General features: G+C 47.1%; 1 protein-coding gene across 1 annotated transcript in view; it reads right to left on the bottom strand.

Annotated features, from left to right (window-relative positions):
- Nucleotides 1-4,698: 4,698 nt before the first annotated feature.
- Nucleotides 4,699-24,925, bottom strand: part of PDE10A (phosphodiesterase 10A) — a 178,251-nt gene continuing 158,024 nt past the window's right edge. Inside the window, exons 18-22 of the mRNA XM_015591915.2 lie at nucleotides 20,297-20,469; nucleotides 13,609-13,720; nucleotides 10,951-11,031; nucleotides 8,332-8,420; nucleotides 4,699-7,312 (exon numbers count right to left, since the gene is read on the bottom strand). Of these exons, the coding sequence (XP_015447401.2) occupies nucleotides 7,195-7,312; nucleotides 8,332-8,420; nucleotides 10,951-11,031; nucleotides 13,609-13,720; nucleotides 20,297-20,469 (573 nt within the window). The 3' untranslated portion in view covers nucleotides 4,699-7,194. The remainder of the gene's footprint in view (nucleotides 7,313-8,331; nucleotides 8,421-10,950; nucleotides 11,032-13,608; nucleotides 13,721-20,296; nucleotides 20,470-24,925) is intronic.

Genomic DNA, 24,925 nt, shown 5'->3' on the forward strand with positions numbered 1-24,925 from the left:
GGGGTGTGGGGGGGGCACACGGCAAGCAAGCGCATGTGACGGAGGCGTGGGCCAGGCACAGGCGTCAGGCCCAGACCTGGGGGACACCCCGTATGCTCCCCACCCCCATTTCTCCGCCCTGCATCCCTTCCACAGGGACCTGTGGGACACACGTCTGTTCGACAAACATTGCTTTCTGGGCTCCTTTTGCCCCAGGGGATAACGTAATGGGGTGACACCGCCCCCCCCCACCCAACCTGGAAGCTCTGCGGCACAGGAGGCGCCGGGCACCAGACGGACACCAGATGGCGTGGCCAAGGCCCAGACGCAGACTCCCGTGGGCTCCACAGGGGGCTGGGCTGCACCCCGATCTGCATCGCTAGTGACCAGACGGGTTTCTGGCGCTGTGAGCTCGCGACCCCCGTCTTTATCGCGGGACGCGTTTTCCAGCTGCGCGGGACACGGGTGTTTAGACGAACCCCGTCTGGAGCCTGAAGTCCCGTGCCGCCGACAGCTCCGTGTACGGCTGTCACTCCCCGGGCCCTGCGCGGCCGTGGGCGCCGCGCGCAGCCCCGCACCAGGCCTCTCTTCCCGGAAACGTTTATGTCCCTCGCCCCCAAACTCAGCACTGACCTCGCGGGCCGCCGAGTTCTGGGGACGCAGCTGAAACTGTGATCTGGCCCTAAGGACTTGTCACGTGCCCGCCCACCCGCCGGCAAGCCGAGGGGCCAGCACTCAGCTCCTCCCGGCAGAGTCTTAAAGACAAAGCCACACGTCCGCGTGCCACGTCCCTCGCCACAGCGACGGTAAGGCGACACGCACGCGAAGCCCCGTGCCTGGCGTGACCGCCCCCAGCTCCGCCCCCAGGGCTGCAGCTTCACGCCGAAGCGGTTGTTCTAAATGAGCACGGCTTCCCGGAGTCCTTAACCACTCAAATGACACCACGGAGTCAGTATGCCATCTTGTAAAATTCGACATTTGTCTCATCCTTTCTACTAGCAAACAGCTGAAGCAGACATACGACGCCACTGCCGTGTGAACGTGGTGTCTTCGAAGCACCAGGCTCGAGTGTCTGCGGCTGAGTGTCATGGAGCCGCTGCAACCCCCCCCCCAATGTCCTTGCCTCCCCCACAAATGAGCGAAGGAGAAACGTGAAAGGTGATGTTTTAAAAAGTCTGTATTCAATTATCACACCAAAGGATCTCCATGAAAATTATGAACATCTCTGAATATATTTCGTGTATCGTACATATATATACTTCGTATGTATAATTACATATCGACAACGGGTTTCTTGCCGCTCCCCAGAGCACGTGAGGAAAAGGGAGGCAGGTTTCGCGACGCGTCGTCCGCATGTGCACGTGCTCCGGCCGTCTGAACCGAGAACTTATTTACAACGTGCCTTAGGTTATCACCGGTGATTCCTGTTCTATTATACAAACGTAACAGTGAAGGTTTCTCTTCAACACAGAGACGGTGAATGAATACATGAAAAACTTACACACATGTACAATATTTATAATTCATAAATGCAAAGTTAAGACCTGTTATTGCACTTGCGGATTTTACAAAGATTTTTCTATGCCACACATATAAAATGAATTTTTAAAACTCGCTCATCGACCACCATGAAGTCAGACACTGGTCACTGGAAATTCTCCCTCCTTCCAAAAGGGAGCCCCCCGGCATCCCGGAGCACACCCCTCGACCCCACACGCTGGGTCTGACATTGGGGACCTGTGTGACGGCGCCCGCAGTCTTCGGTCGCAGGGAGGTGATTGCCAAGCGAGGTAGGGACACAGGATCTTTTGGTCATACGGACTTGTAAAGAAAGTCACCACATCCTCCCAGAGTCGAGATGCTGCCTTTCTACACATTTTGGTAGTGATTTCACAGTGTTTTGGGCACGCGCGTGATTTCGGGTGGCTCACTGGGTTGGATGCGGTGACTGGGTGGGGACATTGTTTAGCAATACCTCCTACAGATGAATCTATTGTACCTTCTGATTGCACACTACATGGAGACATAGAATACACACCACACAGCAGACCGTATGGAGAACGTCCCCATGTGCCATTTACACAGGCTGTGTGAGAAATGGCACAGGGACGGGTATTAGGTGACTAAAGAAAAAAAAAAGCTGCAATGCCCATCACATAAAAATACTTCAGGTGGGCTAGGGTACTAGCTAATACACTTCAAAACTCAGTTTACAGTAGGGATACAAACTTTCAACTTCTGCAAATACACAGTACCTCAAAAATATTAGCCCAAAACTGACACATGTACACGGACTTCTCCACGGGGCGGGCTGCATGCGGCTGAATCTGTGGGTGACACTGCCTGTGCCCGGCAGAGCCAGGCCCGGACCCGGGCCCGATGCTTTCGCTCACGTTCCCTGTTCCCTGCCTCCTCCTGGCTGTGAAGAGAGGTGGAAGGATGCTCTCAAGCCCACACCCCGCCTTCCTCGGGGGTCGGGGGGAGCTGAAGGGCTGAGTGAAGACAGGAACGCTTCTTCAGCTTTGAAACATGTTTCTTGGGAAACATTAACATCTTTTTCTCTGTTCCACTTTTTAAAATTTGGAACCAGAATACCATTGAAACTTTTTTTTTTTTTGCGATTTTTATCATCATATAAATGCACCTAATGCTTCAGATAACCAAAACATCCAGTTAAAAAATGACAGAAACAAAAAGTGTGTGTACAGCATGGGTATCAATAATTTAAACTTAAAGTAAGTCTTTAAAGAAGTCGGCAAAGTGTGTACCAGGATAAATATTTATGCGAATGCAAAAATGTATAACAGCCATGTGCCACTGACAAGCATGGGGAAAAGTAACCGTTAGCATACCTGGCTAATTTACATTTTCCAGTGATTTAAAAATCAGACTGATACTTGCAAGAGAAGGAATACGCTAATGTGACTAAAAGTATTAAACCCTGAATCAGCGAAGTGTAGAAAGCAAACACTGAAGGGCTGAGTGAAGACAGGAACGCTTCTTCAGCTTTGAAACATGTTTCTTGGGAAACATTAACATCTTTTTCTCTGTTCCATTTTTTAAAATTTGGAACCAGAATACCATTGAAACTTTTTTTTTTTTTTTGCGATTTTTATCATCATATAAATGCACCTAATGCTTCAGATAACCAAAACATCCAGTTAAAAAATGACAGAAACAAAAAGTGTGTGTACAGCATGGGTATCAATAATTTAAACTTAAAGTAAGTCTTTAAAGAAGTCGGCAAAGTGTGTACCAGGATAAATATTTATGCGAATGCAAAAATGTATAACAGCCATGTGCCACTGACAAGCATGGGGAAAAGTAACCGTTAGCATACCTGGCTAATTTACATTTTCCAGTGATTTAAAAATCAGACTGATACTTGCAAGAGAAGGAATACGCTAATGTGACTAAAAGTATTAAACCCTGAATCAGCGAAGTGTAGAAAGCAAACACGTTTAAAATACATAAAGATAGAAGTGATTTTCAAAATCTCAATCATGCATATGTACCTGAAACCCAACAAAATCACATCGTAATCAGCGTCACAGTTCCTGGAAGTTGAGAAGGAGGAGTCTGAGCAGGCTGTTGGCTGGAGTCTCAAGGGCATGTGCGGACGAAATCGAATCAAAGAAATGAGCGCACGGCACCCCCCACCTCAACCTGACAGCGTTAACCAGGGACGCGTCCCTCTACATGTCAACTACAGTCACGCAAGAAAAGCAAAAGGAAAATATGAATGAAGAAAATTACAGTATTTAAAATAAAGGCACAGGCCAAGGCATGGCGAAGAATTGAGTCCTATTTAAAGCTCAAACCTTAATTTTGAGTTAAAAGACCAGAAACATGACACTCGAAACTAAATATATTTAAAAACCCAGGTGGCCAAGGATTTGTGTATTTATATGCATCACGTACAAACATATGTAGTATGTTTGAGCGTAATAATAAAGCAAAACTCATATTGATGGTACAAAATTTTTTAAAAATCTAAAAAGCATGCTAAAAAGAGGAAGCCTACACTAAACAAAGCTAGTTTCGAATTAGCTGTTTTTGTCACCGGGAGAACAAATCACTTCGAGTAGCATCGTGACCATCTGCACAGATCTGAGAGAATCTTCAGGAATAAGTGAGGACCACGGTTTCTTTTGCGTTTCTTGGAAATCACTAATGCTGGGAAGCGGGTCCCCACCCTTGCCCTAGTAAAAGGGCCATTTATTGAGAATGACTTTCCGTATCCATTGTTTTTTTAAATTTTTTCTAATTAATTAAACCACAGTCAACTTCTAATTAATAACATGCTTATATTTTATGGAATTTTATTCCACTGCCCAAGTTCTATATTTCATGTTGCTGTTGGCATGTGTTTTCAAGAAAATTTCTAGTCAAAAGTATATTCGCTGTCTCTGGAATATAATGGAATACTTGCATTTGACAGTAAAACTGTCTCTATTATAAATCGGCACAACCAATGGAAATTTCTGCAAACTGAACATTCTACTCATACTCACAGATGGTTACCAAATTTACTGAACAGGAAAATTTGGCCCAATATAAAATACCACCTTATTGAGACATGCATCAAAATTTTCAGTAATAAAAACCATCTGGCCTTCTAAGAAAAGATTTGGGGAAAAGACTAGAACAGAACTCAAACGTTGGTCTGATAAATACACGCCGAAATACAAAAATATGCCTAAATGCATTTTTTTTCCCCCCCAAAAACGGACTATTAAGTATTCGCTTCATCCTGGGCCCTTTTATTTTAGGTAAATTTGTGATTCTTAAAGTAAATCTTATGGTAAAAGCAGTATTCATATTTACATTAGAATGCAGTCCTTTGCTCAAGTCCTTTGCTTCTATTATGACAATATTTCACAAGAAATCAACCAACCAATAAATCCACACACATTTCTTTGGGAAACTGTTCAAAGTAGAGGTCACATAATGTAATGCCTCTGGCTATCCAGGAATAAAGGAATGTTCTTTAATCATCGTATCAGAACAGCAACCTTAAAATGCAAAGTAGCCACAGGATGTCTCTATTTTCCATATCAAGAATCGGAATTCATGCACTTTTAAAATCCCTTCAATTAGAAAACGGTCTTAAGTGATACTCACCACACCCCCTGCCAATTCAGTCTCCAAGTTAGATAAGTAAATTCCCTTTTGTGATTGAAGTTGAATTTGGTGGGGTCGTTTGGTAAATTTGGATGCAGGAAAATATGAAACTCCTTGAATCCAAGTCTATAAACACACTAACTGGAGAAAGGCTGCTTTCTAGTCAGCTGTTTACCAACAGCATCTATCCCCAGCACAAAAAATCACTGTTTCTGAAGAATGCAGCTGATTGTTATTTTTCATAGATGTGCTTCGTTCTCTCACACGTGTGTCTAAATACATCTGTACATGTACACACGTGCATGTGCACACAGCCGCGCACACCATACGTGTGTGTGTGTGTGTATCTAGCCACAGTGGTCTCTCTCATTTCATTTTACCTTATATTGTATAATTACAATAGGAAATGGGGCTCCACAGAGGGAAGATGGCAGCTTGCAGAAGCCCACAATGAAATCGAACACATAGTGTTAATTTTAAAATAAGAACAATGTTTACGTATAGCTAACTTTGCTACAACGTAAATAAACCATGTTGTGGAAACAACTGATTTATTTTTGCAAAGAGCAAGCTCATGTGAACAACAGTGTGTACAGTATTCAGTATGTAGAATGTTTAAAAGTTTATTTTATTAAAAGTGTCATTCCAGTTTCCCGCCATGGTGAGTAGTGGCTAAGCTACTTGTCCTGGGTCAGCCGGTCACGTGCTGTGACTCTGACTCCTTCAGGGCAGGGCTAAGCACGGTTTCAGGTCACCGGGGTTGCTGGCTCACCACGCCAACAACCGTTACAGCACTGACATGCACCAGAATTGACTGGCTTATCACCCTTGCAGGCGGGGGTCCAGACAATTACTTTCGTGTATTTTCTCAAAACAGTAACACTGTGGAGTAATACCGTCTACCAAAAAATATACAGAGGAAACGCTCCAAATCTTCTTTGCAGATTTTGGATCTGGAGCAAAGTAAGGAGCACGGAAATGAGCTACGACAGGACTGCACTGTCCTCTGTCGTGGACAGAAGGCACACGAGCTGTGACTGAGTAGCACAGGGAAGGAGGGAAGGGCGGGGTGAGGCTGCAGACCGAAGTAAACGTTACAGAAGACTTAGAGCTTGTGGTTTAATTTGACTTTACGAGAAATGCATGTTATTTTAATGAAATAATTTGTAGAATAAATCTTTCATTTTGAATGTGAATCTAGTTTTGCAATGACATAAAGTGAAAGTATAAAGAAATCATTATTAAAAATTCACATTTTATATCCATGAGACTTGTCCATTAAAAAACTTCATATGCCTTGCTTTTATTTTGTTCTGTATGCAAATGTTTATTAAATTTGCCAAGACTGCAATGAAATTTTTTTAAAAGATCCTTTGACATCTGAACTGATACTTAGGCGTCTGAGATTCGTCATGATGCTGTCTGCAGCTCTGCTCGACAGGACAGGTCTGCTTCCTTCCTTCCGTGTTCAGGTCACTTACCCCAGCCCTTAAATAGAAATGCAAGGAACACGCCTTAGACCCTGACTTTTAATCCACGGAGCTCTGAACAAGAATCTGACCACTTTCTATCACTGATCGCCAAGACACTTCTTGCGCTGTAACCTCGATAATGGGCCTGAGGCTGTCTGCTTACAAGGGGTCACCATGAACGGTCACAATAGCAACGTACAAAAATTCCTATTTATAACCAGCAACATGGAAGCGACATGGTGTTGGAGCCACGTACACCATCACAGAACCACTTTAGACCCCAGCAGATGGATGCTGCGGGCAAGCGCCCTCTGAACCGCCTATGCCTGTTCCCACAGGGCCTTGGCAACAGCAGCCTATCAGGAAAGGCCAGTTCGCAAGTCAGGTGGAGTCACGCGAACAGGTGGCTTCTGGTCCCGGGTGGTCCCTGCTGGTCACGGTCTGTGATGCACACCAAGGAGACTGGCAGGTTTACTTGGTGTGACTTTCTCGAAGAGGCTTGCATCCGGTTACCAGGTGTAGGTTCCCCACAAAATAAAAGGAAGGGAAGTCAGAGAAGCGAGGCGAGCGTCTGCAGGGGCGGGGGGGGGGGACGAAGGGGACAGTCCCTCAGCAGCCATCAGTCATCAATCTTCAAGGGCAGCTTCTCAGAGGTCCCCGGGGCCACCGGCTGGGACGAGATCCAAACGGCCGTCTCCTCCCCTCGGAGGACCTTCTCCCACTGGCTGAGGTTGTCCCTGGGGATAAAGGGAGATGGTGACAGGCGACGTTCGGGGAGGCTGCCTGGGCTCTGTCGCCACACTCGGCCACCCCGTCCTGAGCCTGACCGTGGCGGTGTAGGCTGTCGTTCCAGCTCTGCTGGGGACCAGCGTGCTGGGGCCGGGGAGCCTTCCAGTGTGCCCTGGCCTGGATGCCTCAGCTCAGTGTCCCCAGAAGAGCCTCGAACCAGCACAGCATCTTGCCCCGCCAGCTCCAGACCACAAGGGCAGAAAGGCAAGCGAGGCTGGGGACAGGCCACGTCTTACCCAGGCAGAAGGGTGACCGGAGGAAGGGAGAGCACATGGGCCACGCTGCTGAGGACCAGGTGGGCTCCGCGGGAGGGGGCGAGGGCACTCGGCCGCGTCACCACAGCCCGGGCATCCGCCCTGGCCCCCATGCGGGTGTGGCTGCAGTCACCGCTCCCGGAGGCCAGCTCCCTGCAGGAAATGGACTCACTCGGGCCACACCACCTGCCACCCTCACTATCCCCAGCGCGGCCTGCTTGTCAAAGTGAGATGAAAACCTTTAAAAATCCCCGAGATGTTTTAACTAAGGCCAGCCCTCCACAACGGTGACGGACGGGAACGCAGAAGTCCGAAGCTGGAACAGGTAACGGGTGGTTACTATTTCTTTTGGGAGGAAAATAAAACTCAAAGAGAAAGAAGACCCCATTCAAGGTCCCCCCTCTTCCATCTAAACAAGAAACTGTGACTTAAGGGGGCCCCTCCCCCTACGAGCGCCCCGAACAGACAACGCTGCCCTGTGTTTTAAACAGCAGCGGGTAGCGATCTCTGTTTCATTAAAAACAAAAACAGAACTTGCTCCTTCTCGATGAATGAATAGCTTCGTGGGTAGATGGTACCTAGGCCACACACTGCCACACAGCCGCACAGCCGCACAGCCGTGATGGTCGATGTCAGCCATCCGGAGGTCACGCGCACCCCGGACGCCGTGAGACCCCGCAGAGCCCGGCGACTCGTCACGCGCCGTCACGTACCTGCAGGCCTTCAGGAGCGGCTCGGTGGGCGGGAAGATCTGGGTGAGCGTGGTGTAGCAGGGGATGGCCACCGCGTTGTAGAAGCCGAGCTGTCCCCGGAGCCACCGACAAGAAACACACAGCACGTTAGCAACTCTAGAGCCCACACGTCTCACGTCGTTTGCGGCTCGGGCCCGACTACAGAACTGAACGCTCAGGTGGGCTGTGTGAGCGCTACTGCAACCCCGGAATAAAGCACATGAAACTTAAAACGTAAACCAGCCCCCCGAGAGCCCACGTGCAACACCTGGCGAGGGTCTAATCGTAGACGAGCAAGGTGTAGTGCATGCCACACGCTCGTCTCTGGTCAAGGTCAGTGCTCCACGCAGACGCCCCACGCTCAAACCCACCAGCCCGCCCCACGGCGACCCCGTCCAAGCCACGGTTCGCAAGTGCCACAGGACACGTCGCAGTTTGACCTGCTGGCTCTGGCCTGTGGTTTGGGCTCCTGAGATTTCCTTCATCGCCCCTCGCTCCTTGTTTGGACCAACCAGAAATCCCACTGGCTTTGTCTGAGTTCTCTCACTATGTCAAATTTCAGTTTTCCATCTGTGGCACTTTGAAAAGTATGTTCAAGGACATCTTGTTAGGAGTTCTGGGCCACTGGGCACAGAAACGGTGCCGGCTCCGACTGGCCCACTGCAGGCGGAGCGTGAAATCTCTGCGTGACCACGAGCCACCGCAGGCTGTCCAGCCACTAATAACCGCCCAGTGGCTGACGACACGGACAGGATCAACTGACTCCCTGGACGAGGTGACCCCCAAACCTTACCGACCAATCCCTTTGAAAAACCTGAACTTCAATGAGATGAGCTAACGGGGACAGAAGGGTCGAGTCTACGTGGGTTTTCCTGCTTTCTCCTCTGCAAAGGTCATGACAGAACCATGCCCAGCACGGCCCTCTGTCTGGCTCAGGCAGGGACCTTCTCGTTTTAACATTTAGCAGACGTCATGGAGCAGAAGATCTTGGGAAAGAGACCGCTTATGGGAAAGCGGAGTATTTTATTATGGTGCCAAAGAGTAATTTCGCAGTAATCACAATTTAGAAGGAATTGTAGTTCGTAAAATATCAGCTGATGACAGAAGTATTTTATTTAAAACTCTCTCATACTGTAAACGGATCAGGAATTTTGGCCAAAAAAAAAAACGTATTCTCTTAATTAAATAACACAAAACAGCGCCGACACTGGCATTTTCAGCTACACCACGTATCGTGTCAGGATGGCTGCTTCACTGTCTAGAAAAAATACTGTTAGGTCCCCATCTTAAACCATAAAACAGCATCCATCCCCAGCAGAAAGAGTACAGACACACAGCAAATGTTTACACAATCTCAGGAGGGCAAACCTTCCACGGTAGGACACGAAACACACACAGCAGACAGGAAACACGGTTCTGGCGACCACACGCAGCGGAAAGTTGCATGGACACTGTTAGGGAGCAAACAGGCTGCCAAAAGCACATGTAGCGCGTGTGCCAGGCACGCCAGCCGCACGCTCACAGGGGGAAGAGCGATGCGCCTCCCGTGGGAAGCGGGCGGAGGACGATGAGGATGTGGGAAGCCATCCTCGGAGGCCACGGGGACGTGGAGGAGCCCCCGGGGGCAGAGCGCCTGAGCGTCTGCACTAACAGTTAACATGTGCACTTCAAAGAAGCCAGGGAAACCTGAGAATTTAGCCAAAACCACCACCATCCTGTGAGTCTTCTGAAATTATTCCTACCCTGAATCCTATATTATAATTATCTGTCCAGAACTAAGTTCCTTATTATGACATCGGTAGTTTAAAAAGCCATAATGTAAGAAGTTCATGACACCGCACGTGAAAACTAACAAGACACACGTGCTCTCAAAACATTAAACTACTAACATATGTCATGTACTGAAGACCTGGAAAGGGAATAATTAATGTCGATTTATGGTGAGACAACACTCAGAATGTACTAAAATACTATGCATCATTTGTTAGGAAAAGTGAAGCCAATCGAAATCTGTCTCATGCTCCAAAAAAATACATTTATGTTCTCAATGAAAAAAAAAATGTTTTCTGCTTGTTTAAAAATATTAACAGTTCAAATTCATCCACCCCCTAATTCAAGTTGGAAAAGAATGCCTATTAATGTAATCACGTCCATAGGAGGCAGTGACGGCCGGGCTGGCTGTGCCTCAGGGTGTCCGAACTCCATCTAAGGGGACAGGGTGTGGAGTGGCTCTGGGTTCGACCCTCTGACCACTAACTGCTCCCAGCCCACAGCACGGCCACGCTCCCAAGCTTCCAAGGTCAGCCTGAGCCTTGGGAACGAGAGCAGAAGTCGCGGCTGGCCCTGCCGGGCTCCGCCAGTCTGCTTCGCCACAGAGCGCCTTTCCACGTGCAGGCTTGTGTCAGTGCTGACGGACACGGGCACAGGGCTGTGTGCGTTCCAGTTCTCGGCCCCTCTAAGGTAAATCACTAGTTTCTGCACTAATCACCGGACCTGGCATGGCCCACCCACTGTACATAAAACAAAAGATGGTAACATGCTTTTTACCGATATGATTTGACGGTCACCTTAAACGATTTGACTTTACCGCATAATCCGTACCTGGCCTTGTGGGACCTCATCCTTCTTATCTCTGTCCATCATAGGGATAGGCTGTATTCCCAATTTCTTCATTTCATCACCCTGAAATAAGTGGGGGAAAATCATGCCTTTTCAACTTAGAAACAGTTATAAAATTACGGTATTCCCTCTACTCATGAATTGTCTTCGAAATGAATCATGTTTTTGATGACTGACATCCCAAAAAGTCAAAATACTAAAAAACTTATTGTATCATTGTTTGTTTTTAATTCGGATGTTCTCTTGCACCAAATTATCAGAAGCCCAGCCATCTCTTGGTTTCATTTTGCAGAAGTTATAATAAGAGGAGACATAGTAAACAGTGAAGACAAAAAACATAAAAAATAAAAACATGGAATAACCTCAAGGCCCTTTCAGACTCCCTTTCCAAATAATTTTTCATGTGCACTGACCTGGGTGAAGCTAGGCTTTGGAGAAGAATTCTGATAGATCAAGAACAAACAAGTCTGCGAAGACACATTCGTGACGATACAGTATAATGGGCTGTGAATCACCATAAAGGTTAGAACTATGGATGTTCACTAAAGATTTACTACGTTGCAGGCTCTGGGCTAAGTAACTCATAAATGTTATTTCATTTAATCTTCATTGAATACAATGAGCCAGATATTATTATCTGCATTTTATAGATTTTAAAATTTATCTTATTCTATTTGTTAAAGATGGTTAAAATCTTCTTCCTTAACCTTTCTTAATTCCCCCTAATACGTCACTCTTCCCTCGTTTATTATTTTAGTATTTTATTTTCAGAAATAAAATAATACATTGTATTATTTTGTAAAATAAAAATAGTATTTTGTTTTCAGAAATCAGCAGTACAGAACTAACATCCTAGATCTGCTGAGACAGGGTCTAGAAACGAATCGTTATAACATTATAACCCTCACTAGGAATTTTACGTACAGGACAAACCACTTGTCCCGACAACCTGAAGGCTCTAAAGATTAGCTTTTACGTTACTTATCATTTACCCTCAGGCAACGTGACGCCGAGAGCACACTCTCCACTGCTATGAGACTGGGCCCCTGGGACTCTCACGCTGATCCAGCCCCCGCTGCTGAAGCCTGAGGCGGGGGCTGGAGTGGAGACAAGAATCGGCTTCCCAGGTATCTACCAGGTCAAGTGGCAGGGCTGGGGGGTCGCATCCATCCCTCCACGGACCATGAGGGCCTCAGCGAGGCCATCTAGAAGCACACTGGGAGCTGAACCAACCATGTGGCCGTTCGACCAGCGAGGGATGGAAAGGGGAAGAGTATACAACACACACGCGCCACATTTCGATTCATATTTTAAAATACACAGTTGTTAAAGTATAAAATACAATAGTTATATAAAGTTACTTCCAAAACAGGAAGCTGGCTCAGACCCATTTTCTCATGTGATATTTACAGAATGTATTCTCCAGACTGTTACTTTTAGACATGAATGCAGATTAAGTTGACTCTGATAATAAAGTCAAATATTGTAGTTCAGACACGTACATCTAAAACTTCTTAACTGAGTCTGGAGTTAACTAGGTTCTTGCACACGCACACGCACATGCACGCACACATACACACATGTGCACATACACGTACATGCACACACATACACACTAAAATAATACCCACTCAAGAGCATGCACACACATGCATAAGGCATTCTGGAGAAGCGACACCCTGAGCATAATCAACTCAAGGCTTGCGGTAAACATGCCACATGACAGAAACTCCTCGGCTTTACCCCTATTCAACGCCCTAATCGTCCCAACTAAACTTCAACTGAACATCGTGCTGGTTTTCACTTTTCACATACGTCCTCTGTGTGGCTAAGACACACAGTCTGAATCATCAACTATCCAGATCGCTGCCCTCCAGATCTACTGACTTCTTCAAACCCTATGAGGTGCCCAAAGGGTTTGTAGCTTGTGCTATTTCGTAACCTTTTAATATGCACAGATCTAGGTATTTGTGGATTAATCTGAACAAGAGAACTGTATTCTACTTACTCATGGACAGTTCAGAAAGAAAATTGAGGCGTAAAACACATGTTTCTGATGATTTAGGTATCTCGGGCAAGAAAAGGTGTTAGTGAAAGTAATTTACGTGTTTGCTTCGCATGTCAGGTGTATCGTGAATTAATATCCCGCAGTCTACAGGACTCATAATTTGCTGTTAAACCATTTGGCATATTTACATGACCTTACACGTCTGTGCTACAAAATCACGACTCTCTCGAATTTCTAACTGCAGGCACAGAGAGTCCACTGTGGGATCTGCCGCAAACCACCTCAGCGCCTGCTTTCAGTACGTGACCAGTAATGACTTCTGAATGAACGAACAAGGGATTAACTATTAAATAAGGGAAAACGCTGCACTGCTGTCCGGCGAAGAAGTTCCTCAACTCTTTTGGTTGACAGCAGAGAATTTACACACATGTTCAAGTCCGAAGTGACAGAATGTTCTCCTGTGTCTGTGTAAATGCTACATTCTTCATCATATGTGATTCACTATAGTTTTTCTGAAATGAATAGTAACGTGAACTAATATATTACTAAAATCATCCACACATTTGTCACGTCTTCAATTTTTTCCCTACTTCTTGTTATTATCTATAGTCATTCAAAAATCAAGGACATACCTCAGCCCAGAATTCTGCGTATATGTCATTTGCTGTCAATTTTGTAACTGGCCACAGTTTTGTCACAGAGCAAAGATCACAGGCAGTCATCATCAAGCCGATGACACGGTCCCTAGAACACAGTAACAGAAAAGCTGGTCAGCACGGCATCTGCATCTTCGTAAGGAACGCAAGAGGCTTCAGCATCTCCAGGTCGGGGCTGAAGGAGGTTGGACTGCACGGAGGGGGCGCGGCCAGGACAGGCAGCGCTGCTGTGACGGCGACAGCATCAGCCACTCCCCGCCCGGTTCCCTGAGATCAGATGCTCCTGCCGCCTCGGGACCCTGGAGAACCAAGTCCAATGTTACCGCCTATACCCGCTGGCCGGCTCTACAGCCCTGGGCCGGCTTTTCGTTTTCGTGGAATTTTGGAGATTTGGGATGGGAGGAAGCTTTGAAGAGAAAGTCAGGCCAACCCCTTCATCTCACAGAAGGGGATCCTGAGGTGCGTGGGGTGCAAGGAACACCCCCTTACCCACCCCCCGCCACAGTGGGAGGCAAGGTGACCACAGCGCAGCTGCCCCGTCTGCAGTGTCCAGGGCGTGGGCTCCGGACAGGCCACCAGTGCCCCCCGCCCATTCCCGACTGAAATGAGTCTCGTCTGTCGGCTGCTCTGCGGCCGTGACTACGTGTTCCAGGTCTGACTTAAAAATGTGGTTTGGTCTGATCTATCCTCTCGAAGAAAAATAAAAATTGCTTAAAGAATTCAGCCAGAATTCTTTGTGATATCTCTGAGACATCGCCCTCACAGTTTTAACGGATTTGGCCCAGTGACACGTGCTGCCCCCGACGAAGTCTAAACTTGACAGCGCTAAGCACTGGCCAGAGAATTTTAACACACTGAACTCCATTTTTATGAAGCAAATGATGTAACTTAAAAGGCAAACTGTCAAGAAAGACACGAAAGTGGGTAACGAGTAAAACGATGTTTCCAGCCAGGTCTAAATTCTAACGCGTCTCAGGCACCAGGGACCCTCTGCCGCCCACACCACTGTGCTCCTCGTCGGCCCACAGCCAGGCCCCGGTGTGGGCGTCATCCTGCGCTGTCCCGTCCAGGGTAGACGGCATGTAAAGGGCACCCATCTTGCACTTGGGGCAGTGTTTCTGATGGCGTCATGCTCCCCACACGGAGGTGCTGGCCATCTGGGAGACCCTGATGTCCCTGTCAGCCATGTCTTGGGTGCCAGGGGCGCGAGGTTCTTCCAGGGCCCGCCTGCCCGCTTCCTTTTGCCCATCCGCCTAATTAAATCACCCCTTCTTCCAACTTGCCCTCCATAATGCCGCGTCAGAAGGGTAGCATGTCTCCCATGGGGCAGAGACAACTTTAAAGACACTGAGGAGACTTGCGGGTGCCCTTCCCGTGACCACGAACAGCGGCCATGTGGACATCAGGCCCCTTACAGTGACCGGGGAACTCTACCTGTTTCTGAGGAGGTAGCTCCCCCAGCGCTGTGGTTTGAAGGGAGCATGTTTATTTCTGGCTGTGGGCTTCTAAAGGAACAAGTACACTGTATGTTTGCTCAACAGGTAGATTCATTTGTATAGAAAGAGGACACGAAAAAAAGCTATTATTCTATTTATGAATAATCATTTCATGACATTGAGAGAATTCAAATTCATGTAATCTATTTTACCAAACAAACAAAAAAATCAACATTTATTTCTCTTGTCTAAATATTCTAATAAGCTTTATCTCATCAAGATTTCTTACCTCATATATCTATGGAACAACAATAAAAACGTTAACAGAACTGGGCTCTGTCAGCACGTGGGACCAACTTTCTCACCAGAAACGGCCCCACCCCGTGGCGCTGTTACTAGCAAGACAGGAAAGGTCTGGAGTCCGCTGTCAAAGTCACTTTGACAAAACAACTAACAGTTATTTCACTGTTCATCGATAAATAAAGAAGTGATAATTTTTGTGTTAAATGCCTTTAATAAAATTACTCATTTTTTACTCTCAATTATAAATCAGCCACGACTTTTCCACTTCTGTTTCTGAACTGTTTAAATTACTCGAGTGTTCGATACATATCCTTTCTCTGATGTGCACTTAAATCTAAATTGAGGAAAGGCTTTGGAAGAAGGCGGGGCAAAGGGACGTCTTTGAAGGGCTTTGAAGGGCACAGCCGGTCCCTGGATTCAGAGAATAAGCCTTTCATCTGCATATTTCCTAACGCTTTTGGAGAACAGAATTCTGAAATCGGTTTATTTTTTCAATACATATTTGTAAAAGGTAATTCCAACACTAAATACATGAAAATAAAAATTACAAAACCTATTAACAACTCATATATTTGTCATTTTAATCTTTAGAAGGCTACTTTACCTTGACTTCCCAGCTAAAACCACATTTGGTCTTTGCTGAAATCCTGGCGGAAGGGACCTTGGGCGAGACTACGCGTCCACCCCCGGGAAGAAGGACGCTGCTGGACTCAGAGAAACTGCTCTCGTTTCTGTGGATGTTCTGGTCAGTTTTAGTCAAAAGGAGACGGTGATCACTAGTTTCAGTGAAAAACAATAAAGCCTCCCTCTGTCTACCCTTGGCTTGTGTCCAAACTGCTTTCCAAACGTGACGTTTAGTTGATGGCCACTGTGGTGTACTTGTGGCTATGGAAAGCACTCTGAAGGGCGATTTCAGTGAAGAAATCCAATACTTTACAATTTCTGTTTCTCTGTGGCCCCCTATATTTCTCCTCTCCACCTTTTAAATCACCCACAAGTCACCTTTTATAAGTTATTTTTAAACTGGTCTGATATTTCATTTCACCTGTCAGGCTCTGCTATTTATAAAGTTTAAAGAACTTATTCATGATCAAATATAAGATACTTATGACAACAAAACTGTGTATGTCTAACAGAAAAATGAACTATTCATCTGCATTTTAAAGACATATAGCAATGACTTTCATACACAATTGGTCTTTGGTGTTTCATCTTCAAAATAAAAAATAATACATTTAGCTCAGACCTTTAAGCAGCGTTGTGACCACGATGTCGAGTTCGCATGATACGGTCATGATATAGCAAACGACAAGGCAGGAGGCCAAGACCAAAAGTAGGAGCATGCGTCCGCGTGAGAGCGCTTCCAGCAGTGACCAAGGAAACGGAAGTGACATTCAGCTCCAGAATGAGTGGGACACAGACTGAGAGCCACAGGATGAGAATGACCTGGGGCAAGTCCAACCGACCCAGGACTCAAGACCGACAAGGGCCAGCATGTCAGGGACAGTGGGGCGGTGATGAACGAGCCTGTCTCTTCACAGTCACTGGGTGGCCGGACATAAGGCAGCAACTGCCCAGCTTCGGACTCCTACGAGGCGGAAAAGGTGAGACTGGCTGTCTAAGCCACAGGCCATTAGGACTTGTCTTCCTGAGACCAAACGTGTTCCCAAATGAGGACCGAAGCACTGGGGAGAAAGAGACCCTGACCCTGTGTCCTAAGAGAGGAGAGATCCGAGCTCATGCGCCCATTTCCAGAAGGGACTGGGCACCGGGCGGGGGATCCCCAGCTTCGTTGTTCATGTACACACTGTCAAATCGGCAGCCTCACGCCCTTGCCAGCACGTGGTATTGTTGGGGCTGTTTAAGTTTCGGTCGGTCCAGTGAACATGCAGTGATATACACTGTGGTTTTAATTCGTTTTTGCCTTATAACTAAAGATGTTGAACGACTTTCATGTTCTTATGCTCTAATATCTGAAAAGAATCTTTTATTCTAGGGGAACTACTAAAAGTTTTTTTAAATGTAGTACAGTTGACACGCTAAAGAGAGAAAATGAAATCACAGAAAATGATCAATTAAAATGACAAAAGGCAGCAAAGAAAAGAAAAAAGCGAGAACAAGAATAGAAAACAGTAATACAGATGGCAGACAGTAATCCAGCAACACCAACCATCATTTTAAACATCAATGGTCTAAATATGCCTCAAAGGCAGAAATCGTCAGGACAGATCAAAAAACAAGACCCAACGGTACACTGTCTATAAGAAACCCACCTGAAATATAAAGACACGTGTAGATCAAAAGTAAATGGATGGAGAAAGATAAACCATGTTGATGCTGAATCAAGAAAAGCGAGAGTAGCTACGTTAATTTAAGACAGAGCGGACTTTGAAGCAAGAAAAGTGATCAGGGATTAAAAAAGAGCACTACATAATGACACGGGGGCCAATTCTTCAGTAAGACATAACAATCCTCGACTTGTACGTGCCTCGCAACAGAACAGCAAAACAGGAATGGCAAGAAATCACAGAACTCCAAGCAGAAATGGATGGATCGCAATCGTAGCTAGAGACTTCGACACTCCTCCACCAGAAACAGGAAGACCCAGCAGGCGGGAAGTCAGCAAGGCCGTATCTGAACTCATAACTTCACCAAATAACTGGACGTGTTCATGTCTCTAGACTACCCCATCCAACGAGAGCAGAAAACATATTCTTTTCAAGCTCACATGAAATACTCGCCATGAGAGAGCACGTTCGGGGCCTTAAATACACCTTAACAAACGTAAAAGAACAGAAATCATATAATGTATGTTCCTAGACAACAGAATTAACTGGATATGAACAGAAACATAGCCGGAAAATCCCTCTAAATATTTAAAGATTGAACATCACATTTCTAAATAACACGTCAAAAAAGAAATAAAGAAAAAAAAACATTTAGAACGAAATAAAAATGAAAATGTGACTTAAAATTTGTGGAATGAAGCAAATACAATGTTTAGAGAGGAACTTACAGCAATAAATGCATATACTGAAAAAGAGATCTAAAAAAATCTGAGCTTCCATTTTAGGAAATTATAAAAGAGCAAATTAAACGGAGAAGGAGGAGGAGGAGGATTAGAGCAGAAGTTAATAAAATTGAGAATAGAACACCAAGAGAGAAAATCAACCGAACCAAAAACTGGTTCATTGAAAAGATCAAAAAAATCAATAAGCCTCTCAGGTGTCTAAGAAGAAAAAAGAGAGGGTACAAATTAACGATATCAGAAGTGAAACAGGGAGACATCACTACAGAGCCCATGGACACTAAAAGGATGATCAGTAAAACTACAAACACCTCTACGCCCACAAGTCTGATGACCAAGATGAAGTGGACCAGTTTCTTGAAAGATACAATCTGCCAAAACTTACACGAGAAGAAAGACAATCTGGAAAAGGCTGTATCTATTAAAGAAATTTAAACAATAATTAATAAAGTTCCAACATAGAAAGAACCAGGCCCGGAATGGTTCACTGGTGAATTCTATCAAACACTGAAAGAAAAAAATTAGACCAATTCTCTATAATCTCTATCAGAGCTTAAAAGCAAGGAAAAGCTTCCTGACTCATTCCACGAGGCTCACACAACCCTAAGACCAAAACCTGACAAAGGCATTACAACGAAGCTACGGAGCCAGGGCCCTCTGAGCACAGGTGCGGAAGTCCTCCACTGGACATCATCACAGCAAAGCCAGCGCTGGGTTTAAGAATTCACACCACGACCAAGTGGGATTTATCCCAGGCATCCAGGGCTAGCTCATTATTCAAAAATAATGTAATCCATCATATTATCAACAGGCTAAAGCAGAAAATCACGTGATCATATCAAGGGATGCAGAGAAGTCATGTGACAAAACCCGACACCTGTTCATGATGAAAACGCTCAGTGAACTAGGCACGGGGGCAGCTTCCTCAACCTGGCAAATGTCTACAGGTGGCATCGCACCTGATGGGGAGAAATGGGACGCTCTCCCACCGCGATCAGGTGTCGGGCTCAGATGTGCTTTCGAATGCGTCCTTCTGCAAAAAAGACAGGAGGAGGGAGCGAAGGCGCGCCGACTGCGAAGGAGGAAATAAGACCGTCTTTCTGCACGGACGACGTGACTCTCCATGGAGCAAATCCTAAAGGAGAGACAAGGACACGCCTGGACCTAGGCAGCGGCTGCAGCATGGGTGCAGGATACGAGGGAAACTGCTTCCCTATAAACCAGCAACGAACAGGTGGAACTGGACATTAAAAACACCTTGGCGCCCCCGACAAGCCTCGGAGCACCCCGGGTGAGGCGTGAGCTCTCGGAGCCGGAGGATGCGCTCGCCAGCCTGGGCCGCGGAGCGCGTGGGGTGCGACCCCTCGTTTGTGAAACAAACATGTGACTGTCACCCGGCTCTCTGCCTGATTCTGACCACATGGAACGTCCGTATTCCTGACGCCTGTAACTAGAATGCACGTTTGTACATCAATAAAGTGGAATTCTGGCTTTGTAGGTCCATCAGATTAGCTTGGATAACAAGATTTCGATTCTGAAAAATAAACCCGTTCTCATCTGCTTTGGAATCTGAGGCCCATGACCAAACCTGGGGCTGTGACCAATTCAAGGATCCTCTTGTAAAATGACTGCCCTCTAAAAGTGCCCACTCCAATTCATATTTACTTACCCTCACAATGCTCTGTCAGCAATGTCATCAAATAAAGATCACCAAAATCAACATAAAAAGCACATAAAACAAAGAAAACACATACATACATATGTTTACAAACATATACATATATGTTTACATTTCTTCTTTCAAACATAAATTTATGCCCTATGACATCTGTTTTAAAAGATAAACTCGTTCCCAACACACTTCCTGGGCTTCGAAACGTCTGAGAACAACGTTTACCTATGCGACTGGTTATTGAGGTTCAGCGACCCGGTCTGGTGCATCTCTTCCAGCTGCTTCCTGTTCCCGAAGTACAAGGCCAGGTCTGTGGCGATGATGGCCTTGCGGATGATCTCCAGCACCTGCTCGTACTCGCCGGAGCTCAGGGTGGAGAAGATGTTGTGCCCTTCCAGCTGCGGAAAACACAAACACACACCGCCGATGACCAGCACGCTCTAGCCGCGGGGCGTCTCCACTTACTTGACACAGTAAAGGCAGCCGATGGGTGGCATCTGGCACACAAATGACAGCTTTGCGGGGAACAAACAAATTGAAAAATGAATTGAATTAACGTCTTGGTTTCTCTTTAAGCTGCGACAGTGAAGCTGCCACTTACATGAACGGCTTAAACCACAGTGACACCATTTGCCACTGCGAAGCCCCAGTGACCTAACTCTGTACCTAGCTTTTGGATATTTCTAGTAAGTAATGCAAGGACTGAAAAATGCAAAATATTTAAGTAAAAGACTTTTCTTCTTAAACTAGTTAAAACTTTAGTAATCAATAGGCTTAAAAAGCCTCCTATACCCCCGTCCACTTCAGCGAGCCTAATGAATACTAAACTATTTTTTCTTTATCTTAGAAGAAAATGTCTCACGACCTCAAAATAAAGTTTATTTAAGCATATTAAACACCCCCCTCCCCCCAGAGGAGAACAGTTTCACATAAAATACACATCATCCAGGTTTAAAAACTGCAGGCCACCTTGTCGTGTCCTGTCCTCTGGGGAGGCGGGACACAGCAGATGGTCATCCTGAACAAGGCCCAGAGGCGGTCATCCAGACCCCGCCGTCTCAGGATTAGTCTTCTATACGTGAAACTTTTACAAACTTTTTACAATAATTCCTTTCTCTTAGAATTTTAAGTTCTTATTTGCAATTGAGATACAAATGGGTTGTTTTTGTTCAAACAAAAAAAAAAGGTTGAGATAAATGAGATGCATTAGAGTTCATCAATTCTTTTTTAATGACTTCATTATTAGTCATCATCACCCTACCATAAATTGATTTTTAATTGTTTTCACTTGTCTTAAGCCAATTATAGGCTGATAAAATATGTTAAAAACTTGAAATTATTAAAATGCATTTCTTTATAAAACCAGACATCTCGCTGAAACGCTGCCTGCTCCCTACTGCTCTGAAGTAAAGCTCCCTGTGTGCCCCTTGTTTTCAATCGTCAGAATCTTTCTGTACTATACTTACTCTTAAGGTCTTACAGACATGTAAAGGAGCCCATGACAGACGCAGCGAACACAGTCAGTGCTGGCTGCCCGCTTTTCTGACAGAGGGAGGATAAGGCCCTCCGCAGAACGCTTTATATTAGAAAGCGCTTTCACATACACGATTTCATGTTCAAGTTACAAAATTTAAATAAGTCTTTGGTATCTATCTGAAATGAAACATCGGCTGCAACATTAACGACACTTCTCCTTGACTAAGAGAAGTGGCCTTGCTTCCATCCACTGGTCACTTCAGCCATTTTGAGTGGCACGGTCCCATCTGAAGTAGCTTTCACGAACATGACAGGGCCGAAGAGGTGGCTGTGAAAATGCCGGGCACCTGCCCCACGTGAAGAGGAGCCAGCCAGCTGTGCAGTCCTCTGCTCCCTGGGGACACGGGGAGATGCTGCGGGCTGCTGTCAGGCACAGGCTGGCCCGTAACGGCGGGGGGTGGGGGGGATCCAGGCACTGGGCGGGTGGCCGGCATGGCCACCGTGCCAGCCCCATCCGAGCTCACCTCTCTACAACCGTCTAGTGGAACGCTACGAAAGCATCTCTCCTCGGACTTCAGCTATGAGAGCCACTTTACTGCGATCTGACCGCAACTCGAGGGCAGCAGGTGGCCTCCGCGTCCCCACATGCTGCCTGGGGACCCGAGCCCCCGGCTAAAGCATGCTAACTGTAGTGTGCCTGTTTGTCCCCACGCCCACATCTGCCACCACAGGCCGCCTGGAGAGGAATCGCAGACCCATCCACGTGCACATGCTCTGTCCTGTCACCAATAAACCACTCCGTTATAGTGTGTCAGAGTATTCCAGCACGCTGCTGACTTCCCTAATCTCTCTAAAATACGGATATCCTATATCCGGGGTCTTTAAATTCTCTTGGGGACCACAAACTGATGAACTGACTGCAACTCTATATATGTTGAGTGTGTCATTCATAATCACATGTTTTCATCAGATCTAAAGACAGTGTTCATGGTCTACGACAAATTAAAAACTGTTTTAAAGGATGCGCATGTTCCGGCTACTTCAGATTCATTATTTCCTGTACTGCTGTTCAGTATTACAGAAATCCGGTAGGGGTGGTCCAGGAGACCCTCGTGGAGACGGGTTGCAACCGGGAGCCTGCCGCTGGCCCCTTCACACTGTCCGAGAGTGAGGGGACGAATGAACGAACGAGGAACAAGTGGGAGGACCCCTTCCCCCGAGAGATTCTAGAATATAGTTACTAACTTTTCTCTCTGAAAACATAAGAAAATAAGAGATAAACAAGCAACTGAACACACCAGATAAATGGCTTAAAGTATCTTTAAAGCTCTAATTTCGCATTAGTTACTAATATGATAAAACTTCATAAAGTAATATAATACTTTTATGTCCCAGTTGATAAACCTAGTATAGTTAGTACCCTGGAATACATTGTGCGACACTGACACCCCATTTTGCTCCAATCAAGCATGAAATATCACGCGTGTTTCCCCAGGAATGTTGCTAAATAACCCCAAACGGGAGAGCGGCGTGATTCATTCCTGCCGCAGCGCCAGCAGAGGAGTGGGCTCGGGAGACGCCGTGTCCTGACACGAGGCAGCCAGACACGGCGACCACCACCAGGACGCGCCCCGTGCAGGAGGACGCCCGCCGGCGCCCGGCTCCCCAACACGAGTGGCTAAGGAGCTCGCCAGGGGCAGCGGCTCGCCAGAGCCGCACATTTCCTCCATGACAGAGGGACAGGGGTCTGTGTCTGGCAAACACGCAGTCTGCAGAGTCCCCTCTGTCGGGGCATCGGCAGTGCCCACGGCCTCGGTCACTGCAGGGAGCTCGCAGGGTGGTGGGGGACAGCCCTGAGCACCAGCACACGGCGCTGGGCTGGCCTGTGGCTGGAGGGGTGGGCGGAGGGCAGGGTGGGGACAGGCACCTGCAGGCCGACAGGAGCAGCACCAGGCCACCTGTGTGGTGGAACTGGGCAGGTGTCACTGTGGTCAGTGCGGGCCATTGGGAGAGTCAGTGCGCATTAAACGGGGGATGTCTCATAAACTACACACATGTCTAACCAACGAGTATACTTGAAACTAATAAAACAAAGTTTAAAAATAAATTAAAAATGAAGGAGTTTCAACAAAAAGGGCTGGGACAGACTGAAATGTCGTGTGGGACAGAAGGAGGGGCTGGGGATTCTTGGCGACGAGGTCTGTGTGTTCGAGAACAATCGCTCTGGCACCGATGCGATCGCAGGCCGGGCAGAACAGGGGAAGCAAGACGAACTGACCGCTCGGCCCCCGGCACGCTCTGAAGCGCCATTACTGATCGTCGTGACCCCACAAAGCCCCGGCTGCTTAGCTCCGTAAGATTCCGAGGGAAGGGCCTAGGAGCTCAGCTTCCAGCACGACCTGCACACAGCCATGGCCCCGTCGCCGGACACAGAATTCAGATGTGGCCTACTGAGTGCCTTATCTTCTCTGAAAACGGGAGCGAGGACAAACGTGTCCTTGTCATCACCTCACTGGTGACCAAAACCCCAGCTCTAATACTCGGAAGCTGACTATCGTCCAGCGACTTTCTGGACGCCAACGGCTTCGCCTGAACTTCATTCACTGCCAGGAGCTCCGACTGTCCTAGGGGCACCGCCCCGCTGAGGGTGCTGACAGCGACCAGACCACTGAGACGCTCCGCTGTCGCCGGCGGCCGATGCGACGGGCCCCTCCCCCGTGCTGGGTCGCCGCTGTTTCTCAGGCTTTGCTGTCCATGCTCCTCCCTTTACGAATGAACCGCCTCCCATGACGGGTAAGGTCGAAGCAGACACAAACCGTCACGACGTTCTACCACGCGCGTGTATTTACAAAAAGCACGTCTTACACGTTTGCATATACATACCTATACAGAGATACACACACACACGATCACACTCACACCCTTTTATCCCGCTTAAATTTCGAGGTGTGCACATAGCGATATTTACCCTTCCACACGTACACACATATACGTACGACGTTAACCGTGAAGGAAGCGCTGGTGTCGAGGGAGCTGCAGCATGTGACTGCGCCCTGCCTTCCGGGACCACGGGGCAACCCGCTGCACGTGGCTGGAAAACGCCTGACATCGCTCCGTGTCTGAAACACCCTTCCCGTCCACCCGCGGGTGACCAGAATCGCAGGACACGTCGGGCAGCTCAGCTACCGCCTCTGGCCACAGCCTTCCTGCTTCACGGCTTGCCATGGCCGGTCACTCTAAGTCAAACCTCCCACAGACACACAGTCCGAAGACCCAGCGAGGGGCTGACAGTGCGAGGAAGACGCGGGGTCCAGGCGATAAGTCAGAACACGTCTGTGACGGGAACGAAGCCATTCTGAGGGAACAGCTTCCCCGTGA

This window comes from Pteropus alecto, unplaced genomic scaffold (genome assembly GCF_000325575.1).
Source record: "Pteropus alecto unplaced genomic scaffold, ASM32557v1 scaffold195, whole genome shotgun sequence".
Taxonomy (NCBI): domain Eukaryota; kingdom Metazoa; phylum Chordata; class Mammalia; order Chiroptera; family Pteropodidae; genus Pteropus; species Pteropus alecto.